Source organism: Perognathus longimembris, chromosome 15, assembly GCF_023159225.1.
Source record: "Perognathus longimembris pacificus isolate PPM17 chromosome 15, ASM2315922v1, whole genome shotgun sequence".
Taxonomy (NCBI): domain Eukaryota; kingdom Metazoa; phylum Chordata; class Mammalia; order Rodentia; family Heteromyidae; genus Perognathus; species Perognathus longimembris.
The window spans coordinates 7,941,876-7,962,573 of NC_063175.1; the positions used below are offsets into that span (position 1 = coordinate 7,941,876).

At 41.8% G+C, this 20,698-nt stretch overlaps 1 protein-coding gene across 8 annotated transcripts in view; it reads left to right on the forward strand.

The window, feature by feature from the left end:
• Nucleotides 1-20,698, forward strand: part of Ptprm (protein tyrosine phosphatase receptor type M) — a 767,348-nt gene that overhangs the window by 686,555 nt on the left and 60,095 nt on the right. For all 8 annotated transcript variants that reach the window (XM_048363182.1, XM_048363174.1, XM_048363176.1 and 5 more), the window contains one exon: nt 17,944-18,041. In XM_048363182.1, coding sequence (XP_048219139.1) covers nt 17,944-18,041 — 98 coding nt within the window. The remainder of the gene's footprint in view (nt 1-17,943; nt 18,042-20,698) is intronic.

A 20,698-nucleotide genomic window follows, 5' to 3' on the forward strand; every position in this document is an offset into this window, starting at 1 on the left:
TCCTTTCCAGGCCTCTGAGCAGTAAATAACAGGCTTTGAATAGTTCCTGTCACTTTCCCAGGCAAGCGGAGTTCTTAGAGCATCTATGCAAGGTCTTCATGCTCTGTGGTGAAGGAGCCTTTGTCACCTACATGCCAGCCTCCAGATGGAGAGGAGCACATGAAATTATTCCTCAGGAGAATTGAAAGAACTTGGCTTTTTTTTTTTTTAATCAAAAGCCGAGTCCTCAGTAAACAGCTTTTGTTTTTATTCCTGCAAGCACCAGTGTAGCTTGCACCTCAAGTACAATTTCTGTGGGAGCTGATGTTGTTTTTCCTAGCTAAGTTGATTCTACATTGTCAGGAGGTTATAGGTTATGCTTTAGATTCGTTTCTTATGTCCTAGTTGAGATTGGGTTAAAGGTATTATCTAGTGAAATGGAATATTCTCTTGTTTCCAGTGTTGAGGCGAGAGGCTTTGAAAGAATTATTTGTTCCCAGGCAGCCTCATGAAGCTAAGGGCTCCATTAACCCAGGGCCACATTTGTGCAAGGCCTACCTCCATCTTACCACCCACCCGTGGTGTTCCTTGTTCCTAAGAAAACAATTACAAAGAACAACATATCTAGAAACTCCCTTTCTTTTCCTCTTGTGTATGTGTGTATATGCGCCTGTACTAAGGCTTCAACTCAGAGTCTGAGCAGTGTCCCTTGTTTTTTGGTTTTGTTTTGTTTTGTTTTTGCCCAAGACCGACACTTTACTACTTGAACCACACAAACAGCTTTTTGCTGGTTAAGTGGAAATAAGAGTGTCTCAGGATTGTCTTCCTGGGTTGGCTTTGAACTGCAATTCTACTTAGCTTTCTGAGTAGCTAGGATCACAGGCATAAGCCTCTGGTACCTGAGAGAAAATTCCTTCGAACAATAGTTCTTCATCTAATTGATTTCCAAAAATGCTGACCTCTGAGCCAAATGGTCACTTTCATAGACATGTTTTGGCCCTGTATTTCTGATGAAATTTCTTGCTCTTTAGCAGTTCATTTTAATTATCAAGAACATAGAACAAAAGATAAATTGCATATTAAAGGTGACACCAAAAATAGGCCATAGTAATTCATATCTGTCTATGTGCTTATGGATGCCAGCAGATACAATTCCTCAAATAACAGGACTTAAAGCCACACAGAAAATTCTGATAAATGGTGTCCTGTTTTTAAGGTGGTTAAACAAATGGATTTTATTCACTTCCTGTTTTGTAATTTTATCATTTTTAGTTTATTTTGGTGTGTTTATGGGTAACCAAGTATGTTTCAATGTATATATTCATTGTGGAATGATCACATCTAAGCAATTAGCATTCTTATCATCTCAGATGTTTTTCATCCTTTTGTTTGGTGAGAACATTTCAGTCCTGTTTTTTAGCTATTTCAAATATACAATGCACATCCATTACAGCATGATTCACAATAGCAAAGATTTTGAAACAACCTAAGTATTCTTCTATGAATGAATGAATTTTTTTAAGTGTGGTCTGTATATACAATGAATACTATTCAGCATTTAACATTTTTTTATCCTTACTGACAACATAGAAGAAGTTAGAGTACGTTATGTTAAGCCAGATACTAAGAGACAAATGCCACTTGACCTCACCTGTGAAATCTAAGAGTCAAACAAATGTTTCCTAAGTCTAAGAAAAACTCAGATGTGGGATACGTTTGAATTGTAAAATTATACTCTTTCAGAGCTGATAGAAACTTTAAAAGTTCTACTTTCTTTTTTAAATTAAAGTAGTTACCACTTAAAGCATTGATTTGTTATCCATATAATTCAGAAAGGAATCCTCTGTGCAATAGTATCTTCAAATTCTATGGACAAACATTCATAATTTAAAAGAGCACATGCAATATTTATCTAGGGGAAAAACCAATATAACAAGAAAGACTTATTCTTTAGTTTTCCTTTTTGTTCAAAAAGAAAAAAAGTGTGATTCTCTCTCTCGCTCTCTCTCTCTCACACACACACACACACACACATCTTCTTATCCAGGTTCAGCCCTTTGTAAAGATAGAAGTGAAAATAAATCCTTCCCTCTCACCTCATTCAGTACAAGGCTCCCCAGGCCTCAAACACCATGGACCCTTGTAAAGCAAAGTCGTTTTTTAGAGACTGGTTTATCTAAAACTGAACAACTGTTGCTGCTGTTGCGGTCACGCTGTATGGCTGGCTTAGCACTGTGTCAGCAATGCACCAGTACCTCAGAATTTCAGTGCAGAAACATCTGTAAATGACAACCTCTACTACTAGTTTGTGATTGTGATGCAACAGCAGATGTGGGGTGTGTGTGTGTGTGTGTGTCTCACACCAGTACTGGGGCTTGAACTCAGAGAGAGAGATTTGTGCTCTTCCTTAGCTTTTTCACTCAAGGCTGGTGATCTACTATTTGAGCTACATCTCCATTTCTGGCTTTTTGCTGGTTAACTGGAGAGAAGGGTCTCTGGTATATAGTCTGCCCAGCCTGGCTTCTAGCCATGATCCTCAGATCTCAGCTTCTTCAGTAGCTAGAACTCGAGATACGAGCCACCCACTCCTGGCTTCAGACTCCAGACTTCCTTAAATGCTTCTCTTCCCTATTTGGCAGATTAAAACTAAAATTTGGTACCCAATGGAGACCTTAAACCACTGTCCCTAACTCCGGTCCCAAGTTCCTATTCTACTGTGGACATCTTCAGACAAGTTTGCCAAGGCAGGAAACCATTTAGGAAGTTTATGTCCATTGCAAGTTACTTCTTTCTCTTGCCTTTTAACCCAAAAGTTTGTGGCTGGATATTTCCCGATGCTCTGCCTCACATGGCCACTGAGCATTTAAGATTGCCTGCACCAAGCTATGTCTAGGGAGCCAATTTATCTCTGTTTTATTTGATTTATTCTCTTTTTTTCTTAAATAACAGAGGTTGCCACTTGTGTACTGAGAAAAGCTTAATTAAAGAAGATAGAGAGTAACGAAAGCTTTTATTTCTCTGGCAGTAACCCCTGAAGCATATGAATCTAGATTTTCCCCTTCACTATGCTTCTCCTTGACAGACAGCAATAAGTCTTTGGGTTGCCAAACTCTTCATTCTGAAAGCTGCCTTTCTCTTTATTTCCTCTTTGGTTGCCTTCTCTCTGTCCCCTTGTTGCTGCAAGTACCCAAACTCTGCTTCTGAGACTTCTCATTGGAGACCAACACTAATGAATGCTTCTGAGACTTCTCGTTGGAGACCAACACTAAGGAATGCTGTGGCCGCAGCCTGTAGGAGGTTCTTGTGGACATGTCATGCTCTCGCTTTCCAGGCTCAAGTGCTTTCTCCTCCACCTCCTCTCAACCCCCTCTGCACATTGCTTGTTCCAGATATCAGGGATCAAAGATCCCTGCAAAAGCCGTGACTCCAGCTCGACATTGTAGAGCAGATCGTAGGCATGCATGAGCCGCCATTCTTTCTCGTATTCCATTGGCTCATCAGAGACCTAATTTTTAATCATGCAACTCTGATGGTTGCCTTTATCAACCTGCTCCATGTGAAGAATAGTGGAAGCCTTCACCTTCCCAAACACAATTATACCACCCTGAGCTGAAAACATTGTGTGAGAAGGGGCATGCTTCTAGAACACAGGTGAATGTAACCCCAAAGGAATGAAATACAAATAAATAATGGTTCATTTAGATAGATGGGGTTTCCAGTAATGCTTTTCAACATTCCAGTTTCAAGTGCATGTTATACAGGGAGTTACCCCACTTGCATTTCACTCATGAAATATTTCTTTGCTTCTTTGTAGCATGCTAACAATCAGACCTTTGAATCTTGACCAAAAATTCCTTTATAAAAATACGTTTTGTGTCAAGAACTGGGCCAAGACTCACTAAAGGAGAGAGCTTATAGATTCCAGATTTAGACTTTCCAGGCTCAGAATCCAACTTTGCAAACAGTCTGACAAACTATATGAGCCATAGCTTTTAGCGTTATCCTTATGATCCTACCTATTCCAAAGAATCATCTCTTAGTACTAAAGGTAGCTCAGGCTTCAACACACACAGCATGTTAATGCTTTCTTCCAGAAGCGCAATCAAAGGCAACCACTTAGGTTTGTAACCGATATGCTACTATCATCATGGTGAACTTTGTTTTTGCAGTTCCTGGGCCTTAAACTCAGGGGCTGGGTGTTATCCCTGAGTTTTTTGGCTCAACGCCAACACTATACTACTTGAGCCACAGCTCCACTTAACCTAGAACTCCATGTTTGGCTTTTTGGTGGTTAAATGGAGATGAATCCTCATGCACTGTCCTCTCTGGATTGGCTTTGAACTGTGATCCTCACATCTCAGCCTCCTGGATAGCTAGGATTACAGGCCTGAGCCACAGGTGCCCAACCATCATTGTGAACTTTGAAACAAAACACATCTTGGGAACAGAAAGACAATAAACTATATCATGGGCTGTGAGAATCCTGTTTTCCTACAGTTCTTGATGACTTGCAGAAATGGATGAGCTGTAAGAGCAACAAAGGACTCCGGCTCCTGACTTAGAGTTCTAGAGGTTTCACTGAAGTACACTTAAAGTCAGACTACATGTGAATTAAAACAGCTTAATTCCAAGCACCAAAACAGTTCCTTCCCAACAGGCTTCACTGAGAGCAATTTCTGAAATAAGCATGACTCGGGGATGTAATAGAGAAGTACTTTGGAAAGCAAAGAAGCCACTGGAGAACACAATAAGACTAAGACATGATGTCTAGGGAAAAAGATAATAGTGCCAAGGAACAGAAGAGAAAGTGAGAGAAGGCAGAAAGACAGAAATGAATGCCCTTGGCTGCTTCGGTACTGTGTGTGGAATAGATCTGGCTAGGGCATTTTCTTCTGCTTCACTACAGGTCGACCAGATGGCTGAAAATGGTCAGTCTTGATTTATACCAAGGAGGCTAGCAGACAGGGAGCTGGGCTGTGGCCACTTTGGAGTTCAGCTTTGCATAGAGAGGCATGTGTAGCTCAGGTCTGCACGTCAGCATAAGGAAAGGACTGTTTGATGTCCTTAAGGGATTGTTTGGGCTTGGGGTGTGGTGTGGAGGAGGTATATGTGTGTCAGTGTGCCAGTACTGGGGCTTAAACTCAGGGCCTGAGCACTGTCCCTCAGCTTTTTTGCTCAAGTCTTACCATTTTATAGCTTGAGCCACAGCTCCACTTCCAGATTTTTGGTGGCTGATTTGGAGATAACAGTCTCATAGGCTTTCTTGTGAAAGTGTATTTTTGAAAGTATAGTACTGTGGTTATATTCTTATAAATATTGGTTCCCAGTGAAATATTGCCATACAGACAATGAAACATAGACATCACTTAGTGAGTCACTGTGCCCATGGATCCTTGCGGGCCCCCACCCCCCTCCCCCCGCACCACAGCCAGAGTCGCCTACTCACCAAGGGAGAGCAAGCCTAATGGATCTGGAAAATTGCCAGCAGTAATTCACTAAGAAGCTTCCACAATGGCACCAGCAGAGAAGTCTTATTCTGCTTCTATGTTATAATAGAAAACTTTTCTATACTTTCTAATATTTAGAAATTTTTAATTTTTAATTAATATTTAGAAGTTTAATATTTAGGGGTTTCATATCCTTTGAACTTACATACTGGCATTTTATAAATAAGATTTCTTTTTTTAAAACAAAACCATAATTGTGATATAAATCATCATATACTAAGTATGATATAACTGAAGTTATTTTAAAAATCATTATTAGAGTTATTTTTAAATAGCTATTTGTTTATTTGTTTGTTGTTTTGTTTTTTTGCCAGTCCTGGGGCTTGAACTCAAGGCCTGGGCACTGTCTCTGGCTTCTTTTTGCTCAAGGCTAGCACTCTACCTCTTGAGCCACAGAGCCACTTCTGGCTTCTTCTATATATGTGGTGCTGTGGAATCGAACCCAAGGCTTCATGTAAACGAGGCAAGCACTCTACCACTAGGCCATATTCCCAGCCCCTTAAATGCCTTTTAAAAAAATCTGTATCTGGAATTTTATAACACACATATCCATTTAAATAGCATATGATTGTTTGAAATAATTCATTTTAAGATTTTAAGGGTAACCTCATACATTTTTATTTTAAAATGCTTCTTTAAAATTAATTTTAACAGCTGGGCACCAATGGCTCATCATGCCTATAATCCTAGTACTCAGGAGGTTGAGATCTGAGGATTCACAGTTCAAAGCCAGCCTAGACAGAAAAGTCCATGAGACTCTTGTTTCCAATTAACCACCAAAAAGCTGAAAATGGATTTGTGGCTCAAGTGGCAGAGCACTAGCTTTGAACAAAAAAGCTCAAGTACAACACACAAGCCCTGATTCAAGCCCAAGACTGGTAACAAGAATAATAATAATTCTAACACATATAGCTTAAAAAAACTCAAACAGTATGACAAACCTAGCCCTTAAAGCCACATTTCTCATTGAAGTACTTGTTTGAAGAATGTGGAGGTCTGAGTGGAGAAAAGAAAGGAAGTACCCACGAAAATTGGAGTCATTTTGTTTTTACTTTACTTTTTAAAAATTACTTCATAAGTAATTAAGACAAAATAATGGTGTGGAAATCCATAAACTTTACCCTTGTAAAGATAATTTCAGGAAAACTAAAATGCAAACTGTGAAGGAATTATCATAGTGACTAATAAATGAGGGATAAATTCACATTGGAACTATGGTACTTGACAATAATAATTTGCCAAATGGGACAGTAGACTAGAATTGAAATATACTATATTCCTCATATCTATAGAAAGAACATGGCTACCAATTAAAATTTATCCTTATTAAAATAATATATATTATACATATATATTATGTAATTCTTTTTCCTTTTGCATTTTCTTTTTGTTGTTGTTTTGTTTTGTTTTTCTGGGATTAGAGCTTGAACTCAGGATCTGAGAACTGGCCTTAAGCCTTTTTTCTCAAGTCTAGTGTTCTACAATGAGCTACAGCTCATTGACTTTTTAGTGGTTAGAGATAACAGACTCATGGACTTTCCTGCATGGCTGGCTTTAAACTGTAATCCGCATATCTTGGCCTCCTGAGTAGTTAGTATTACAGATAAGCCTCCAGCACCTGGCTCCTTTTTGTATTTTTTAATAGTTCATAATTATTTTAATAGAGCAAATGAGTAAAGTAAAAGGTTATTAACCCCCAAAAGAGATAATGGTTGTAGGGTTATAACTAAAATTACACACGGATTTCCAAGGGAATTTAGTGTTTACCTGCATCCTGTCATTAATGTCTGGTTTATACCAATTTTCTCCGAATTAAATCAGACATAACCTTTTGCTGTCCACTCAGAGTTTCATATGTTCTGCTGATATACCTAGAAACAAACATTCTATGAAATTAATTATGTAGAGATGGCCACATATATTTGCACAGGACATGCAAGCAAGTGTTCTTGAGAATATGGTGGAAGGGTTGTGAGTAAAGTATAAATGTCAACCTGTGGCTAGTGGTCTGGAGGAAAGGTGATGCAGGAATGCGCGAGAAGGCCATGCCTGATTTTAGGCATACGAAGGGCAGACACTGGGGGACGGGCACTTCTGTCATCCTAGCTGCTTGCAAGGCTGAGATCTGAGGATTGCGCTTTGAAGGAAGCATGGTCAGACTCGGCTCTAATTAACCGGAAAAAAAGCCAGAAGGGGAGCTGTGGTTCAAGTGATAGAGCACCAGCCTTGAGTAAAAATGCTAAAGGACAGTGCCCAGGCCTTCAGTTCAAGCCCCAGTACCAGCACAATAGGAAGAGAAGAGAAGGGGAGAAGAGGAGGGGGGGGGCAGGGAGAAAAAGAAGGCAGACCCTTGCAAGTCAAGCAAGAAGAAACCCTGGCAAATGCCTAGCACCTGATAATCAGGTGAGCAAGGTTACAAGGAAAGACTGAAGAAGGGGTTAGTCATTGTTGGGAAAGCACTGAAATTCATTAACCAAAACCACTACTTAATGCCATTATTTAAGTCATTGTTTTCAACACTATTTCTAAAAAGGGGTGGTGTTTTATAGCTCCAAGGCCAATTTTCTCTTTTACTATCACCAATTAAAACTCCAATGGGCTGGTGAACATTCCCAGCCCTGTAATTCTATACCTAGAGTCCTTTCCCCAAGGACTGTCCTTAGCAAACACTATTTTAACATACTGCTAGTTCCATTTTCAAATTTAGGTGACAGAATATAATCCCAATATTCCCTAAGATAGAATAATTCTTGGTGTGTTTGCTTCTCATTCATTAATTGGTTTTTATTGTTACTTTTTTAATGGAAATTCCCTTGGCCTATTCATAACAATTTTGGAAAATGAGGATATCACATACTGTGAACATGGCTATCTCAATTCTACTTTCTTTTTCTGCAACTGAAACAAAAAAATTATAAAAATTCACCATTTTATCCTAAGTAGCCTCAGGGGAAGGCAAAGGCAAGAATCAAATAAGTGATGTTAAGATTATTAATGCAAAAGCCAGCTGTTTCTCTGTCACTGTTATCACTTCAGTAAGCAAAGCACAGTGGCAGATCCTACCTTTTACATTTCCCTTCTGCCAAAATGAAAAGATACTAAATATGAAATTCTAGTGTAAGTGTTATGGCAGTATCCTGTCGAAAAAAATCACATAAAGTTTTGTAATAAAAACTTACTCGGAAACCACTGAAGGGATGTCTAATTCTCTAACTATTGAATAACTGACTTTATAATACTTATTATAGATTATCACCAGCAGCAACAGCAGCAGTAATGGATCAAATATTTAGAAACACTTTTATGAATGTAGGAAGAGCTTTTAAGATTAATGCATAAATCTCAGGCTCATCTTTTTCCACATTCATGCTGTTTCTTTGGTTGTTTCCAGTTCTGATTGAATGCATTAAAGGCGAAGAACTTGACAAAGCCTAGCCTGGGTCAGCACATAGAGGAAGGATCCTGGCTCTTCTGCAGTTAGGTCAATCTTGAGGACCGCCCTTCCTCTGTCCTTCCTTACTGGCTATGGCTCTTACCATACACTTCCTCCTTTAGCTTCCAGACAACATCATGTATCTTATGACAGCATTTTAGCGCTCATGTGAACACACGGGATCCCTAATCTAGTCTTATCTGATATGAGCAATAGAACTGGGCTGGCCTGAAGTCCCAGCTTCGCAGCTTCCTCCCTGCAGCCCTAGGAAAATATTTTAGTCTCATAAGTTACTTCTCATCTTCTGCTGGAGCCTCCGGCCATCCTTGTGATGCTTTGTTTTGTTTTTAGATTTTTAAATTTTTATTGTAAGCTGATGTACAGAAGGGCTACAGTTACGTAAGTCCGGTGATGAGGGCTTTTTCTGTGAACAGTGTCACCCTTTCCCTCGTTCTCTCCCAGTTTTCCCCTTCTGGCTTCCCTCCCCACAAGTTCTGTAGTTCATTTCCAACATAGTGTCGGTTCATCCTTTGTCCCACCATTTCTGTGCTTTCCCTTCCGCTCCCTAAATCAGATAAACTTACAAAGGATATAGAAATAAAAAACAGAGACAGAAGGGAATAAGCCAAACACAAAAGGAAAGAAGAAAAGAAAAAGAAGATGAGCCACAAATAATATAATCAGAAACCTCTTGCTTCCATTTCCTGGAGTTCATTTTGATGAGCATCTTTGTATATGATCATATGCACATGGTTACTGAACCCTTGCGATTGTCTCCTAAGGATAGCCTCCTTTGTTCTCACTGTGTAAATGTTTTCACTGCTGTTTAATTAATCATGTCCAGGTGTAGTTATTTGTCTTTTACTATCCATTGAGTTTACTTGTAGATTTATGCACACATTCTAATTATTACAAATTAGGGAAACCATGCAGCCTATGTGTCTTTGCATCTGTCTTACTTTGCTTAGTATAATTTTTTTTCACGTCTTTCCTGTTGTGGTTCTTAAATGAGACGATGTGCACAGCGCACAGCTCCCAGGCACTGGTTTGTGGGGTGATTGCCCTTCATTGTTAGGTCATTCTGCTCTTGGACACACAAGGGTTCAAGCATCTTAGGACTCTTGACTTTTTCACTACATATAGTGCACTAGAGATGACCCCAATCTCTAAGCCAGTCCCAGTGTTTCCTAGTCAGGTTCAGATGTGAACCTGTCGACCACCCTCCTAGTTCCAGGCCTGGAAGTCCACCTTGTCCTGCCTCTGCTCTAAGGAGACATAGTCCCATGTCGCCATGCCAGCATGGGGCCTGTCACCCTGCACCACCCCCAGACTCCACTGACCTTCCTGCTGAGCCATCTCCTGGTGCCACACTGCTGGTGCCTGTGGAGTCATATTGTGTCCTGTCTGGACATTTCTGGTGCTGATCATTCATGATGAAGAGCCATTCTTGGCTTTAAAATACCACGAGATGTTTTTAAAACGTTACCTTCTTTACCAATATGGAGCAGAATCTCTTTACTTACTTTTTCTTCTTACTATCTATGGTCAACCAATTCTTGTATCTTGGGAGTTGTTCGTTTAATAGAAAGAACCCCTCCTACTCCGGAAGCTGCTACTGGCTTACATGTGTAGAGGACCCCTGGCTTTGACCTTCTGATAACAGCTCCATTCTGGTCCTCTCAGCCCTTGGTGCCAGTTCTTTCTGTCCATCCACGGCTGCTGACAGATACACCTGGTCACTCCCAAGGCTGAGCCTCTTTGTGGAAACCACCTGTGCAGTTTGCTGTCTGCCCAGACGTTAGTGACACCCAGCTTCCTCCTCCACTCCCTTCTGATTGCCCAAGCTTGGAATCTGTAACTGCACTTATTAGCCTTTTCTTTGGCATCCGTCATCTTCCTCTGCTACTCATCAAGTCTGAACCTTCGGTTTTCATAAAACTGTTATGCTTTCACGCAAGGTGGCCATGTGTGTGTCCCCTTTACCTCTCCTCTTGGGGTTGTCCACCTAGAGGATCTGCTGTCTCTGCCTTCTCCCCTCAGGCCTCCATCAAGGTCATGTCCATAGTCAAAGGCCTTCATGCACCAATCAGATCTAATCCCCTCCTTTCCCAGCTTTATCTGCTGTCAGTCTGCTTAAACATCATTTGCTAATAATGGTCTGCACGAGTTCCTCTTGTGTAACCCAAAAAAGGCAGTTTGAAGTTTTAAATTATATACTCCCTTTGAATATTCTATCAAAACATTCATCAGGTGTTTGTGTAAGTTTGTTAGTCATGGACAGATGATATTACATGTTTTCCAAGATAAAATGAGAACCCCTTTAATTAGAATGCATATTTTGAGACATGTGTTAAATAGATCTTAACCACCTTACAAATTAAAGTGACCAAACCTGAAAGAAAACATATGAAACCTTTGTTCCTGGTTTTATCCAAATAAATGGGATAAACCCACAAAATATCCGAGGTCCATTTCAAAAACAGTCCAGAGCTTTGCAAAGTGAATCAGAATAACAAATTTGATCTGTCTAAGAAGGATCATTATGAATGCCACCTTCCCTTTGTTTCTTACCTACAGTATTTACACCTAGATGCTACCTCATCATCCAGTTTGAGAGAATGAAAGTCAAGTACAAGAGAGACAGTTGTCAATGGAGCCTCCCATTCAATGAGTTTAGGCAGAGTATATGTGGATGTAAAGCACCAGAGAATGAATGCTCTAAAAGCTATTGCATCCTGACACTGGTGGTTGTCATCCTAGCTACTGGAGAGGCTGAGCTCTGAGGACTGCTGTTCACAGACAGCCTGGGCAGAAAAGTTCATGAGACGCTTATCTCCAACTAAGCATAAAAATAAAAAAGCCACAAGTGGCACTGTGGCTAAGTGGTTGAACAGGGACAGTACCCAGGCCCTGAGTTCTAGCCCTACAACTGGCATAAAATTAATTAATAAGAGCTATTGTTTCATTTAGCCTTTGAGAAATGTTCATGTCTCCGTCTTAGGGCACTGGACTTCTGGTACTAGCTATGGGAAGGCATCTGCTCTTGCCTTATCTCTAGCTAAGAAAATATCAAGTTTCTGGGGAGTGCAGAATGTTTATGCTGTCCACCTCTGCATCCCATATGAGATGCACTTTGTTGTAGGCCTGGTGCAAAATGCCCATTGCACAGTTCCAGGCGGAATGCTGAGTTAGTGTGGGCAGGGGTGGCCCTTCACTCCCACTGGGGCCAAGAAGGCAGCATGAATGAGTGGGTCAAGGGAAATAGGAGGCCCCACACACAGTCCACTGTCCATATGCAGTAAGAATACATACGCTCCACCAGTGAAGTTGGATGTCAAATTAAGAAGTCTTAGTGGTCTAAGGAATTGACTTTCAGTTTGTTAAGCTGAGCCTTGATTGCCACATAGGGGGTGAGGTTTCAGAGGAAACTTCAAAGTAGCCTGGGAGAGGAAGATGGTCAGGGAAGTACAGGGTCAAGATAATCACTGTGGAAACCTGGTTTGGGCACAAGTTGCTGACATTAAAACATGGATTACTTGGGAGATAGATAGGAGGATTGTGGTTGGAGGCCAGTCTAGGCATAAAAATTTACAGTACTCTTTCTCAGCCCTGTCATCCCCAGCAACGTGGTAAGTCACAAGTAGGAAGATCACAGCCCAGGGCAGCCCAGACAAAAAGCAAGACCCTACCTCCAAAATAACCGGTACAAAAAGATAGTGGAGGTATGGCTCAGTGGGTAAAGCATCTGCCTAGCAAGCTCAAGACCCTGAGTACAAACCCTCCACACATATAAAAACAAAAAACAAAAGAACTTGTACTCAGAGCCCCTTGGAAGATACTCAGCAAGGGGTTTTCAGAGATGAGGCTGGACTGGGGGGGGGGTGGAGGCTGAAGAGAGCTTGCAGGCCTCTGCTGTTTCTAGGGAGCTGTTGGAGCAAGGTGGAAGGGACAGAGGGGACTAAGCAGGAAGCACTGTGTTCCGAGCTCCCCCAGAGAACTGGGGCTAGTGGGGAGGTTCAGGAGCTGGCTGTGTGGGTGGAGCTGGATTTCATTCTGTCACAGTGAGGATGCCAAAGGAGGGAAGTGACCTGATCCAGAAGCAGTTAAGGACTATTTCCCTGTGACCCACAGGGTCCCTGTTCCCTCTGTGGGAACAGCAGGTGCACAAGAATCTAGGCGAATCCTGCTAAGCTGTTCTAAACATTCAGATAGAAGCCCTGTGATGGAACAATTTCAGACTGCTTGCTTCAAAACTACACCTCTTGATCCCAGCATCAAGAGGGAGGTTGAGGCAGGAGGAACAGGAGTTCTAGGCCAGCTAGAGCTACATAGTGAGATCCTGTCAGGAAAGGGAAAGGGAAAAGGGGTAAAATAAGGAAAGGAGAGGAAAAGGGGAAGGAGGAGAGGGAAAGGGTGATGGGGGGGAGGGGGGAAGAGAGCAAAGGAAGCTCAGATTTACAGCTCAGTAGCTGTGTGACTATCAGGACCTTATTCAAGTGCTCTGGGCTCTCAGTCTCCTTCCAGTGATATGGGAGTGAACAATTAGAACGATTTCATTAGCACGGTGATTTTAAAAGTGAAAATGTTTCAAAAGAACCTAGAAAAGTAGAATTTGCTCAAAAGATGTTAGATTTTAGGATGGACTGCCACTTGGTATTGTTTTGGGGTTTTTTTTTGGCCAGTCCTGGGCCTTGAACTCTGGGCCTGAGCACTGTCCCTGGCTTCTTTTTTGCTCAAGGCTAGCACTATGCCACTTGAGCCACAGCACCACTTCTGGCCATTTTCTATATATGTGGTGCTGGGGAATCAAACCCAGGGCTTCATGTATAGGAGGCAAGCACTCTTGCCACTAGGCCATATTCCCAGCCCCGCCACTTGGTATTTATGCTTTGCAAAAGAAGGAGGAGGAGAAGGAGGAGGAACAAACACTGCAAACATGCCAGTGTTTGCTTTCAAAGACCTTGGCTTCTTGGCAGCTTTACTTGACAGGAAAACATGCTGGATATGTGCAAAGAAGGAGGTTGGAAGTTTTAAATGATAACCTTTAATCTTTCTTATCCCATGAGACCAGAAAACTCATCTTACACAGTAAAGCCCGCCCTGAAATGTCTTTCTCTTACGCTTTTTATTGCATTTCCTTTTATTTCTTGTTGTTCTTTGCTCTTCCACACATCATAGCACAGGTCTGTGAGTGCCAACTATTGTGAAGGGAACGGAATATGGTAGTGGCCCGATATTTGACATTTCTACAGCTTACTTTTCAAATGCTTGAGTCCCACAGGGGGGCTACTGTCCAGAATAACTTCATGCCCATTGTGTGACATCTTGTAAAGTCACCACCAGGGTCATCCTAGTGGCTCCCACCAGCCAGGAGCCTGGAGAATCAGAGGCTGGACTGTCAGCCACACCTTCCCTCCTTGAGAAAGGATGGGCTTACCTTCGGTTTGGAATTCCCTGTCTCAGGAACTGAGTTGTGTTCCTGCTGTGTATAATAACCCCCAGTGACCTTGGGAGGCAGACACCTCAGGCTGGGGATTGCCTCTGCTGTGCTTCTCCCTGTGTTAGTCCCATCCAAGCTGCTACCTGCTGTTCCCAGCACCATCTGTGGACTCAGTGTCACCAGGCTGCACCAGGAACTTCTCAAGTGCCCTGGAATGAACTATTCTTGGTAACAGTCGAGACTGCCTTTCCCCTGGCCTCCAGTACAGTTTGTTGTTTTGAAGAAAGGAGACATGATATATTTTTTTCAGATCTTGGAAAATAATTTGAAATATGTCAAAGAAAAAAAAGGAAAATAACATTGACAAATGAGTGAAGTTCACTCCAATCAGAGAACAGTGGGATTCTTTGGTCCACAGAGCTTGTTGCTGGGTTTAGACTAATCAGTAGATTCAAAACACTGCTTTTTAGGGGAGGACAGTGATTGGCAAGTAGGATTGCACTCTGCCCATCCAGAGTAATGGACTGATCCAAATTTGGAAGCAGAACCTTCAGCAGGCAGACTCAGAAGAGCTATCTGCTTAGTGATGGGGGAAACAGCGGTTCCATGTCAGTGCTCTGGGAGCACCCTGAGGACTGAGTGATAATCCCTCTCCTTTAAAGAATCCTTGCAAAGATGCCTCCTTTCCCTGAACTGGAAAGGAGTCAGGGTACAAAGTTCTTAACTTTGGTAAGTGATCTTAGAAGTATTAGTTAAGAAAGGGAGTCAAACCAACACCAGACATTTATACCATCTAATACTTACTATGTGTTGAATATAACACCACAGTAGTCATAGAGTTTGCCTATGTGAAAATACTTTTGTTTTTCCGGTGCTGGAACTTGAGCTGAGAGCTTGAGTGCTTCCCTTTAGCCTTTCCTGCTCAGGTCAGGTGCTGTTCTGCTGGAGTCACCGCTCCTCTTCCAGCATTTTAGTGGTCAATTGGAGATAAGAGTCTCATGTATTTCCCTGCCCAGCCTGGCTTTGAGCTATGAATTCTCATATCTCAGCCTCTGAGTAGCTAGGGTTATAGACCGGAGCCACCAGCAACTGCCTCACGCACTGCTTTTGCTCGTGGAGCTCCTCTCATGCCTGGAATCCCCTTGGCACTGAGGAAGAGGCAGTGTACACCAGGAAACGCTCTGGGCACTGAGAAAGGGGCAGGGTACACCAGGAAATCCCCTGGGCACTGTGGAAGAGGCGGTGTACACCAGGAGACCCTGTCCTCCCGAAGAAGCACCTGGGCCAAGCTGGAGTAAAGTGCACAGGAACAGGACTCCGGGCCTAGAAAGTCTTGCCACTCCCATGGGTGCAGGTACACTTTGCCCTGGATGCCGGAAAACTCTGACTCATCCACTGTAGCCATTGTCATCAGAACTAGGTCTGGAAGCTTCAGAGCAGGCATCGCAGGCCTCGTACCCAGTGAAGGTCTCCGTCCTTTCTCAGGGGTCACATTGGGAAGACAACTTGCATAAACATGGATGCTGCAGTCTTTTCCTTATGAATAAGTAACAAGCTGTTAAGTACACAATGAATGTACCACTGTGCCAGCTAGAAATATTGTGATTGATAGAATCCGATGTTTATTTGGCCCTCTGTAGCCTCAGATTAAAGTCACTGAAATCTTCAGCCTCCCTTGCAGGAAGATGGCACGCACAAGCCAGGGGAATGGGCAGAGGTCGCTGGGGTCACTGCACAGGAGGTGGTGTGTGTGTAGACTCACTATCAAAGGATTAGACACAGGCATTAGGGAATGGAGTCCTCTTCTGCAGGAGGACAGGAGTGGACTTGGAAGCAGCCAGGGAGGAATGATGGCAGTGTGAGCTGTGCGTGGCCAGGGAGGGAGGGAAAGAAGAAGTACACAAGAGCCAGTTAATTGATGGGGAGGAATGGGGGAGGGGACTGAAGGGACCCCTGAGTGTGCCAGTGTTGCTCCGCGTCCAGTCCTCAATGGATATCTGCAAATGCTCATTGGTTACCTCCTGTTGCTTTGGGACGTATGAAATACTTGCATGTACATGAATTCTGAGAGCTCTCAAGATGATTAAGAGGTGTTACTGCTGTGACTAGTGAGTGACAGTGAGGCTCCCAGGGGCTAAGTAACTTCCCGTAAATGACACAGCCAGGTAAAAGGAAAAAGCAAATCTTAGCTATCTGGGTTTCACATCGCACACTGTAACGTCAGGAGACCATGCCAGAGGGCGCTGGATCTCAACCAGCCTGAACATTTTAGGGTGTCCAGTGCCTCGGGGCTCACCACACCGTTGCTGTGGCACTGCTTTCCTCTCGCATTTCAGATTCGTATGATTACACATATTCCTTCAAAGATGAGCACACAGGAAGTAGAATGGGGGGTTTTCCCCTTAAATCTGAATTAAGAGACATTTTAAGCTCAAATTTCTGCAACGGAGGGTGTCAGTAACTTGGGCATTCTGTAATACGTATCACCACACTGCCTCTCCTCCACAACACTCATAGAGCTTTTGGAATCTCAGGTTCCCAAGGGCTAGGAAGCCAGCCGGACCCATGCTCTGCCAGGATCTTTGTGCCCAGTGAAAGAAAGTACAAGTGCTTGCAACTCTCAACCCTAGTCACTCTTTAGAAAATCAAGCAGGGAAAAAAAAGGATTCATTTGACAGATGACACCAAATAAGAAAAATATGAGAAACAAGAAAAGGCCATTTTTCCTCTAGAGGCTCATTTCATTCTCCGTACCACTTCTGTGGATATCTGCCAGTTGTTAGCAGAAAGAGTAATGTTACCCATTTTTTTAAATTTCACTCTTGAGTATTATGGAGATAAATAGCTAAATGATGGAGAAATAACTTTCTTTCATGGTAGTAGTTTAAGAGGGGTAAAAAGAACTCAAATGCAGATCATGTTTGATGACATGAGAAAAATTCAGCCATGATTGAAGGATTTGGTATTTCTATAGGTGCAGAATTAGAAAGAAAGAGCACTTTTTTGCATCTTCATGAAAGAGCTGTGCTCATCTATAAAAGTGTGAGATCTTCATGTGGGTATGAATAGATTTATTTGCAAACCCAATTGCAGCCTGGCATGGTTGTTCACACCTGTAATCCTAGCTCCTCAGGAGGCTGAGATCTGAGACTCACACCTGTATTCCTAGCTCCTCAGGAGGCTGAGATCTGAGGTTCACACTTGTAATCCTAGCTACTTGGAAAGCAGAGATCAGGAGGATTTTTGTTCAAGGCCAGCCTAGGTAAAAAATAGACCCTATTTCAACCAGGTCAGGCATTGTTATGCACGCCTGTAATCCGAGCTACACAAGAGACATGGGAGGATTAAGGTCCTAGTCTGGCCTCAAACAAAAACTTGAGAGCCTACCTAAAAAACCTGAGAGCCTGCCTAAAAAAAATAACTAAAGCCAGAAGGTCTGAGGCCATGGTTCAAGTAGCAGAGCACCTGCTTAGCAAGAACAAGGCCCTGAGTTTAAACCTTAGCACCACTAAAAGTAAAAATTTTTAAATTCCCCAGGGGAAAACTTCACAATGAGAAACCAAGTGTCTTCTGTTTTATGGCAGGGCCCATGCAAGAGACTGTCTATGACTTCTGGCGGATGGTGTGGCACGAAAACACAGCAAGCATAATAATGGTGACCAACCTCGTGGAAGTAGGAAGGGTAAGTCAGCCAAGCACTGCGAGCACCTTTGGATTCCAATAGAAAGCCAGGCATGCGCCAAACTCTTGAAGGATTATGTACTCTCTACGAAACATTAACTACTCCAGCTTCTCCTGTTGCTTACTGCACTTGCTTATAAATTATCAGTAAACATAGCCCGAATTGCTTTCATTTGTTGCGATAGCAACAGACAGGAAAAGCACTCAGGATTTAAAAGCCGTTGTTATCTGGCTATATTGAGTACAAAAAAAAAAACACCTCTCAATGTGAATGCTGGTTGTTAGGTGTCAAAACGCTATGGGTGCTGTGTCAGACTCGACTACATTCCATAATTCAGGAAAATCAACTCTAAAACCTGTGTGCATGCTGAGATCAATCCTTAGGTCAGCATGCTAGCTAGCATCTCCTGTTGCTTCGATTTGAGCTCCATGTGCCTCAGTCTCCTAACCTATGCAATAGAAGCTGTAATCTCCCGCTAATGTCTTGCTTTAGTTTATTTTAGTGACTGTTGATCAATGATATTTATGTTTAACCAGGAAACTCTGAAGTGAATTGTAATCTCAGAAGTAGTATACTATAGGATTTTTCCAAAGAAAAATTTTAAATGAGAAAACACATAGGAAGCAATTCACTTATATTTATAATAGATTCAATTTCCTAGTTATGGTCTATGCAAGAGAAGATTTTGTTACTCCTTAAATTGGTCTAGCGAGATTTACCCTAAAAACAGACAGGCTTAACGTCAGCCTGTAATTGCAGTATAAAAGGTGTTGCTTAAAGTTCTCAGAAGATAACAGGAGGCACAAAGAAGGAATAAGAGAGACAATACAATTCTCTTATAATAATTCATTCAGTAAGTGAAAGATACTTAAAATTCTACCTGCTACCTCATATCTGTAATCCTAGCTATTGAAGAGACTGAGATCTATGGTTCAAGGTTCAAAACCCACCAGGTAGACAAGTTTGAGAAATTCTTATCTCCAGTTAACCAATAAAATGTCAGAAGTGGAGGGGGGAATTCAAGTAGTAGGATACCAGCTATAAGTGAGAAAACTCAGCATGAGGCTTTGAGTTCACACCCTAGGACACACACACACGCATCCAGCCATGATGACAGACTAACCAATCCTGTAAACCCTCATAAACACCTAGTAATGCTAGATAGCACAGTAATATAATTATACATTATATTTGTATACATCACATGTACATGTAAATAGATGTATTAAAAATACGTAGAGTAGCACTCAAAAGAGTAAGGAAAACTATGATAGCCCAGAAGTTAAGTGAGGACTAGCGATGAAAGAGAATGGACATTGTAGCTGTTCATAGGAGCAGGCAGGGATACCTGAGCCCCCATCTTGGTGAGAAGCAGTAGCTTTAGATGGCCTGATCTTGGATGAGGTTTAAAGCACATCAAGAAGGGACCAGCCTCTTGGACCTGTGCCATGGTCATATAACCAAAGCCCACAAAGAGTAGATCATGAAGGGTCAACGTAAGGGAGGAGAAAGGGCAGAGGGGAAGGAAGGAGTACCAGGCAACTCTGGAGAAATGCAGGGAAATTAATTCATCAGCATTTGGGATCCAGATGAAAAGTACTGTGGCTAAATCATGGATCAAAGGAACACATCTACTGTAAATCAGAAAATACTTAAGTGCTGCAAGTCAGCACTTGAGCTAGCCCTCAATATCATGGTTTCACATGCGTGGATTCAACCAGCTGTTGAGAACATTCAGAACAAAACTGTGTCTGCATAGAAAGTGGGCAATTTTTTTCCTGTCAGCATTATACATCATTTAGAGCTTATGTAAAGTATATAGGAGGATTGCATGTATGTTCTATGCAAATATGGTGACATGTACATAAGGGACTTGAACATTCCCAAACTTTGGTGTCTGACCAGGATTTTAGGACCAATACCCAAGAATATACCAAGGACTGTAGTAAACCTGCAGGATTATAAAAAAGAAAGTAACTAAAATTTCTTAAGGGTTGTTGTTAGAAAATAAGACCCAACATGTAAGGAGATAGAAGAACGGATTAAGACCAAAGAGAAAATTATATTAGCAGAAAATTAATAAGTGAAAAGCAAATAATAATCATAAAAATCAATGAAATAGTCAGATGTCATAACATGTACATGCAATCGTAGCTACTCAGAAGGCTAAGATCTGGGGGGGGGGGGTTGAGATTCAAAGTCAGCCCAGGCAGAAAAGTCTCTAATTAGCCAGCAAAAACCAGGCTGAAGATATGGCTCAAATGATAGATCACCAGCTGTAAGTAAGAAAGGTAAGCAAGAATGCCAGGCCTTGAATACAAGTCCAAGTACTAGAAGAAAATAAAAGTGATCCAACAAAGTATAAACTTGGCTTTATGAAGAAACAGACAAACCTCTGGTGATGATCAGAAATAAAAAGAAGAAACCCACATATGACCAATATTAGAAATACAATAGGGTTTTTATTATCATAGGTTAATGTAAGCATCCCTAATATAGGTGATTTTCTAGAAAAATATTTTCTATGACTGATTCTGGAAGAAAATGAAATTCTGACTAATAATTATTTTTCAGTTATTTTTAAATGTATGTATGGTTTAAAATTCACCTAGATTTACAGACATGAACCACACCCACATAAATGTATTTATGGATAA